Source organism: Dasypus novemcinctus (assembly GCF_030445035.2).
Source record: "Dasypus novemcinctus isolate mDasNov1 chromosome 11 unlocalized genomic scaffold, mDasNov1.1.hap2 SUPER_11_unloc_3, whole genome shotgun sequence".
Lineage (NCBI taxonomy): Eukaryota > Metazoa > Chordata > Mammalia > Cingulata > Dasypodidae > Dasypus > Dasypus novemcinctus.
The window spans coordinates 811,658-819,653 of NW_026688127.1; the positions used below are offsets into that span (position 1 = coordinate 811,658).

Below are 7,996 nucleotides of genomic sequence, written 5' to 3' on the forward strand. Positions count from 1 at the left end.
CATTTCTGATGCTGCTTTTTGTATTCATTGTCTTTTATTCTTTATAAACTGGGTAGGAAGAAATCACATTGGTTGACCTTTTCTGAGAAACCATTTGGCTTTTATCATTTTGTTTCCTTCTCATAAAAGTAGACTAATTTTAATTTTTTAATAAAGAACTTCATTTTAGAGAATTTTTAGAATTACATGAAAATCACACTCAAAGTATAAGGAATTTCCTTAAAGCCCCACACACATTCATACATAGGCTCTCCTATTATTATCATTACACATTAGTGTGGTCATTTGTACAAATTGATGAGCCAGTATTGAAGCATTGCTATGAACCAAAGTCTATAGATTACACTGTGTTTTAGACTTTGTGCTGTACAGTTCTTTTTCATCTATCATTGATTTCTAATCCTTTCTTCATTACTCTTGTCTTTCTATTACTGGATGGTTATTTTGCTCTTTTTTTTCTAGTTTTTTTGAGTAAGAAATATATATCATTTGTCTTTAGGTCCTTTTTCTAGGATAATCACTTATAGTTTTAAACTTCTATGGCTCATTTTTATAAACCAATATCTCTATATGTTGTAATTTCACTATCATTCAAATTAAAAAATATTTTGAAATTTTGTTTGGTATTTCTTTTGGTTCACAAATTATGTAAATATATGTGCAATTTCCAAAATATTTGTTGTTGTTAATCTAATTAATTCCTTTGTGGCCAGACACCAGACTCTATATAATTAAGTCCTTTATATTCACTTGGACTTGCTTAATAGCTCAGTATGTCATCCATGTTGATATATCTTCAAAGGAATTGTTAATTGAACCCATAATCATACACTACTATGTACCACAGGAATTTTTTTTAATTAACATGCTAAGCAACACAAAATGATTTTGAGGATTTTGCTCAATCGAATCTCTCATTCATTTCAGTTGCAAGTCTTGGTGACAAATGCTACAACATTCCACAAAACAGTTCAGAAGTTTCTTACTAAATTTAAATTTTCATATTTTATGAACCCCAAGTCCAGTCATAAGGATATATCCATAAGGACAGAATGCATGCACCAATTTTTACAAGTTGTAAACCCACAACTTCTCTACCACAGAAAGAAAAATTATGTAAAAGAATATGCATAGCAGATTTACTCAATATAACAAAAATGGTATTGGTGATGTGTAATAAAGGAAAATGAGTAAATAATTATGAAATATTTATAAAATATGTTATTACTTAAATAAAAAAGGAAAAATATTGTTATACCCATCAATGTGAATGAATCCCTAAAACATTAATTTTGTTTTTTTGGAAATTTTCCCATTATTTAATTTGGTTTTAAAAAGAGCTTTAAACAGGAAGTTGAATTTAGACTTGCCACTTGACCCAGAAATACCCTACTAGGTATATACCCAGAAGAACTGAGAGCAGTGACACGAATAGACATCTGCACACTAAAGTTCATAGCAGCATTATTCACTATAGCTAAAAGTTGTAAAGAACCTAGGTATTCATCAACTGATGAATGGATAAACAAATTGTGGAGTACATATACAACATTTAGAAGAAATGAAGTCATGAAGCATATGAGAACATGGAAGAACCTGGAGGACCATATGTTGAGTGAAGGAAGCCAGATACAAAAGGACAAATAGTGTACGATTGCACTATTATGACCTAAATATATATGTAAACTCATGAAATTAATAATTAGATTGCAGGTCACCAGAAAATGTAATGAGGGCAGAGAACGGAAAGCTGATGGTTAATCTGTGAAGAATTGGTGAAAATATTGTTTGTAAATCTTTGGAAATGAAATAAAATGGTGACAGCATATCTTGCTGTTTGTGACTAGCAGAGCTGTTATATGGGTATGACAGTGGTTCAAAAGGAAAGCCTAAGGACAATTATATGATTAGAAGGAAAGCTAAAAAATGTAACTTGGGACTGTATAGCATAGTGAGACTTCATGTAATTATGAATATGGGTGATTGCATATATGACTTTTTTACAAAACACAAGTACAAATATACTAGACAGAAGGAAACAGAATAGCAGCTATGTATGGCAGGGGAAGCGTAATGAGATTGAGAGGAGATGGATTTTGTTTCTTTTGTTGGTTGTTTTATGTTTGTTGTTATTGCTGCTGGAATAATGAAGATACTCTAAGAAACCAAAGAAGACCTTTAGGAAGGATATTCTATGTTAATGTGTTGGAAGGCTAAATATTGTTAAAGAATGGATTCTATCCAAACTGATTTACAGATTCAAAGCAATCCCAATCAAAATATGAACAAGATTTTTTGCAAAACTAGAAAAAACAGTTATCAAACTTATTTAGAAGGGAAATGGCCCCCAAAATCCACAAATGTCTGAAAAAAGAATGACGTTAGAGGACTTTCACATCCTGACTTTAAAAAATATTAATTAGCTATAGGAGTAAAAACAGCATGTTACTGGCATAAAGATAGACATATTGACCAATGGAACCAAACTGAGAACTCAGAAATTGACCCTCACATCTATGGTCAAGGAATTTTTGACAAGGCTTTTAAGTCCACCCAGTTAGGCCAGAATGTTCTAGTCAATAAATGGTGCTGGGAGAACTGGATATTCATATCCAGAAAGAAAAAAGGAGGAAGCTTATCTCATACTTCATAAAAAATTAACTCAAAATGGGTCAAGGACCTAAGTATAAAAGTGACAACCATAAAACTCCTAGAAGAAAATATTCAAAACCTTGTGGTAGGTAGCAGTTTCTTAAACCTTACACCGAAACCATGAGCAACAAAAGAAAAATTAGATAAATGAAACCTCCTCATAGCTAAACACGTTTGTACTTCAAAAGAGTTTGTAAAGAAAATACAAAGACAGCCTACTCCATGGGAGAAAATATTTGTCAACCACATGTCACACAAGGGTTTGATATCCATGTTATATAAAGAGATAATACAACCCAATGACGATTGGACCAGCAAACCAACTAAGTGAAAAAATACTTGAGTAGACATTTTTTCCAAAAAGGAAATAAAAGTAACCAAACAGGACACGCACAAAATGTTCACCATCACTAACTACTAGGGAAGTGCAATTCCAAACTATACTGAGATACCATTTCACAACTTATAGAATGGCCATTATTTTCAAAAGGAAGACAACTACAAGTGCTAGAAAGGATGTGGAGAAATAGGAACACTGCTTCATTGTTCATGTGAATGTAGAATGGTGCAGCCTGTGTGGAAAACAGTTTGGCAGTATCTCCAGAATCTAAATATACAATTGCCAAAAGTTTTCATATAAATGCAAATGAATAGAGTTGATGGTAACACATTTTAGTGACTACATAACTAATGCTCCTCACTTAGTCTTTTTTAAAGAATTTACCATATTATTATTTTAATGGAAAAATAATTATAAATAAAAATATTTTAAAGAAATAAAACAAACTAAGCAGAAAAATGATATAGTATTCATAATCCACAAGTAATACAAAAATCTAAAGTACATTTCTTTGAAAAACTAATAAACATCTCCAAATTTGTCATTTGAATGTTTGGTGTTAAAGCACAATGTCATTAGACAATAAGTATGAGATAGTTATATAAGAAAATTGAGAAAATCTTACTCTTTTCCTGGAGTGTAATATGAATAAAAATATTGTTAACCTCTAGATTAAAGCAGAGATGATCATCCATTTACAGTAACCCTCCTATCCAAATTTATGTACTCATTGTTTAATAAATTATATGACAATGTAATCAATATTGGAAAAACATGCAATGAATAAAGAAATACAGTAATCAGGTAGACAAGACTATTTGTTGAAATACAGTTATTATCTAATATATAATTTAATTTCAATAATCTTATGCATTTGTATATTGCTAACTTTCTGTACACAAGGAAATGACCTTTAATATTTATTTATGGGTTTCAAACGTGTTGTTTTTTTACTTCCCCATTATTTTCTGTATTACTAATTTAAAATGATTACATATATTAAGAATAATAAAATTTAATCTCCTGCTAATGATAAAATCCAACTATTATGAAAGTATAAAGCCAAATACCAATACTATATTCTTGAGAAAGGTGTTTATTGCCTCTCTCTTACCATCTATCCACCTATCAGCTTTCTATCTACCTCTTCTAAGAAGGTGTGTGTGTGTATGTGTGTTAATGGGATTTTAGAAATGGATCAATTTTATTTTTTTCTGACTGATATGAAATACTTTTCTAATGAATAAGAAAAGTTTAATGGACAGAATTGGTGAAAAATGCTTAAAATGTGGAATTTGAAAGACAAATTGCAAAAGACAATGAAATGACTGGAAGAAGTGTGATCGAAATGACTAAAAGTAGGGATGTGGAATGAATGGAAAAATACCTTTAAGAGAAAAACATCTCATCCTCTCATGAGAATGTGTGACTGGTTCCAAACAGCATCAGATATTGCCCTAAAGGAAAACAAATGAGGAGGAATACTAATTGTTTACATTTAATTTTCATTTTTGACTGAGTACAAGTCTTTCTCATTTGATATGTTTAAGAAATTCAGGTGATTTCTACACCCTTAAACTCAAGTCAATTCTCCCAGTTTATTGGTTCATTCATAACATTTGAACAGTCACAAATTCCTTCTGTATACCACAAATCACAAGAAACCCATAATCACAACACTGTCCTCCTACGTAAGAAAAGCATGCTTCAGGCCATTAGGTTTATGAATATACACACAAATGGAACACATCTACACATCTCATACACCAGTGAAAAATGCGTTTACAGGGAAATGAAGTCAATTAAAAAGTACCCCAATTCAAAAAAATTGGATGTATGAAAATGATATGTATGTATATATGTATAAATATTTATGTATGCATGTATATCCATAAAATATAGACATAAGTATGCATATATATGAAGAAAAGAATCAAATTAAAAAGAAATATAATAGAGAAATGACAAATCTTTCAGACTTTTCATATATAATGGTTGGAATAAGTCAAATGCAGTAAAGGAAAGCACATATAAATAAATGTAATATGTATTGTCAGAAAGAGATTTAAAAGAAGAAACAGATATATATTATTTTATGGATTAACAGTATGTTCTGTGCCATTAGTTTTAAAGGAATTGTTTAAAAGTATAACTACAAATAAATATGGATACACCAGTTGCCTGAGAGGATGTGGAACACTGAAATACTGATGCATTGCTGGAGTGTGTGTATAAGTTGAAACAATTTCCTTGGAAAATCATTTGACATTGTGTCAGTCAGCTAAAACCAGATTAAGTTGCACTAAACAAAAAGCTTAAGTATTGGAGCTGAGAGCAATGAAGATTATTTTCCAGTAGTGACAGTTGTCCCTTGTGTTTAGGCTACGTCTTTGATGCTCACAATCTATATTCTATGCCTAGGCTATTGGAGATGTTGCAGGCTTTCTGGCAGAATAAATCTATATTTTAAAGGTGTGCAAGTATGTTAGATTTAAATCCACATCTCTTAGTTCTGCTCTTATTACATTGGCCAAAGTACAAGAGGGCAAGCTTGGACTTAATGATTTGGAACATTATAACTGTGTCTTAACAGGGACATTGCAGAGAAAGCAACCACACTACTCAGAAAGCAATCAGATCTTTTGAATCATAGTGAAAATTAAGAACTATTTATTGTATTTCGGGATAGTGATTTTTACTTATAAGCCAGAAGGAGATTTATGGAATAAAAAAGGAAGATGATAAACCTTTAGAATTTTGTTTTTGTTTGTTTTGCATTAAGACTATTTTCATAATTATCAGTTAGACTCTAAATTTGTTTTGGAAAATTATATTTCTTTCTCATTAACAATATATTAGCCAGTACACCCTGCCAAATAGAGTTTAAATTCAGAGTTTTAAAACTGGTGCAACGAAGGGATTGAATACAATTGTTTTATCCATTTCCTGAGGTTATTGTAAGAAAAAATTTGAAATATATTTGCACTTTATTTCTCAAATATATTTATTCTAATTTCACCAATATTGGTTCAATTAAAAGTGCAAACTTCCCTCAGTTAAACCAAAAATAATTGAGAACTCTATCACTTAAATTCTCCTCTTACATGGGTACCCAAGAGCAATGTATATATATCATTGGGTATTTAGTCCTCTAAATATTTCTATCCAATAAAGTAACAATATCCAATATTCAATGAATAAAACACATTCAGCCAAGTCTTATTCCATGTAGCATTAACTATGCTTTTAAAAGAAAACAGGTGCAGTCTAATCCAGCGGGAATCGGAGCCATCGGAACCGCCACCATGACTGTTGGCAAGAGCAGCAAGATGCTGCAGCACATTGACTACAGGATGAGGTGCATCCTGCAAGATGGCCGTATCTTCATTGGCACCTTCAAGGCTTTTGACAAGCATATGAACTTGATCCTCTGTGACTGCGATGAGTTCAGGAAGATCAAGCCAAAGAACTCAAAATAAGCAGAAAGGGAAGAGAAGCGTGTCCTTGGACTGGTGCTGCTGCGAGGGGAAAACCTGGTCTCAATGACAGTAGAGGGACCTCCTCCCAAAGACACTGGCTTTGCCCGAGTGCCACTTGCTGGAGCTGCTGGAGGCCCAGGGATTGGTAGAGCAGCTGGCAGAGGTATTCCAGCTGGTGTTCCCATGCCCCAGGCTCCTGCAGGACTTGCAGGGCCAGTCCGTGGGGTTGGTGGGCCATCCCAACAGGTAATGACCCCACAGGGAAGAGGCACTGTTGCAGCCGCCGCTGCTGCTGCCACAGCCAGTATTGCAGGAGCCCCAACCCAGTATCCACCTGGTCGTGGGGGTCCTCCCCCACCTATGGGCCGAGGAGCACCCCCTCCAGGCATGATGGGCCCACCTCCTGGAATGAGGCCTCCCATGGGTCCCCCAATGGGGATTCCCCCTGGACGAGGAACTCCAATGGGCATGCCCCCTCCAGGGATGCGGCCCCCTCCCCCAGGCATGCGGGGGCCCCCTCCCCCGGGAATGCGCCCACCAAGGCCCTAGACTCATCTTGGCCCTCCTCAGCTCCCTGCCTGTTTCCTGTAAGGCTGTACATAGTCCTTTTGTTTCCTTGTGGCCTGTGAAACTAGTTTATAATAAACTCAATATTATAAGTGCAAAAAAAAAAAAAAAAGAAAACAATCCAGTTTTGAAAGTCCATATCCTAAGATCAATCATTTCCATGGATTTACCTTGAATAATTTCAAGACATAAAGAAAATATATATGTATATATATATATTTTTTAATTCAGGTATATATGGCAGATTAAATTACATCTCTCAGGAAAAAAAAACTTGTTCTTAATGTTAATTCATTCATGTGACTGAACCCATTGTTAATAGGACCTGTCAATGATATCTTTTTTTATTTAAGGTGTGGTCAACTGAATCAGGATGGAGCTTATCCTGTCACTGGAGAACTTAAAGGAGAGAAAGCCACAGGACCAATCCATAAGCAGGAAGTCAGCTGAACAGGGGAGAAAAAGGGGAGGACATTGACATGGGACCAGAAAGCCAGGGAACCACAAGGATTGCCAACCATCAGCACCTACAAACACCTGGGAGAAGCAACCCCCAAACCCTGAAACCATCAGACAGTAAATTCCCATTGCTGAGACAGACCACTGCGTGGTACTTGTCATGGCAGCTGGTAACTTAAGACACCATCATTTTCCCTTATAAAATTGTTGTTTAATTTAAATGGGTCTGCTGTCAGTGCAGTAAAAACAGATTCACATGCAAAAAAAAAAAGGTTACAGAGCTGCTCTTACAGGGACACTTACTATATGGCAGAGGTCATGTATGGTAGTTCAATGACAATAACATGTACTTTTGAGTAAATTATGCTTGAATAGTTGCACAATCATATTGGATAAAATGAAGTTTCACACCTACTTTTCATCCTACACACCCAAGAGCACACAGATAAAAGAAAAACATGAAAGTGAAACCTATAATTAATTTAGAGACTAACAAATG

General features: G+C 34.2%; 1 protein-coding gene across 1 annotated transcript in view; it reads left to right on the forward strand.

Moving 5' to 3' along the window:
• The window catches only part of LOC101429780 (small nuclear ribonucleoprotein-associated proteins B and B'), a 73,841-nt gene extending 66,701 nt beyond the window's left edge, over positions 1 to 7,140 (forward strand). The window contains 1 exon segment of the mRNA XM_012525897.4: positions 6,253 to 7,140. Coding sequence (XP_012381351.2) covers positions 6,298 to 7,020 — 723 coding nt within the window. The 5' untranslated portion in view covers positions 6,253 to 6,297 and the 3' untranslated portion in view covers positions 7,021 to 7,140.
• The last annotated feature ends 856 nt before the right edge of the window (positions 7,141 to 7,996 follow it).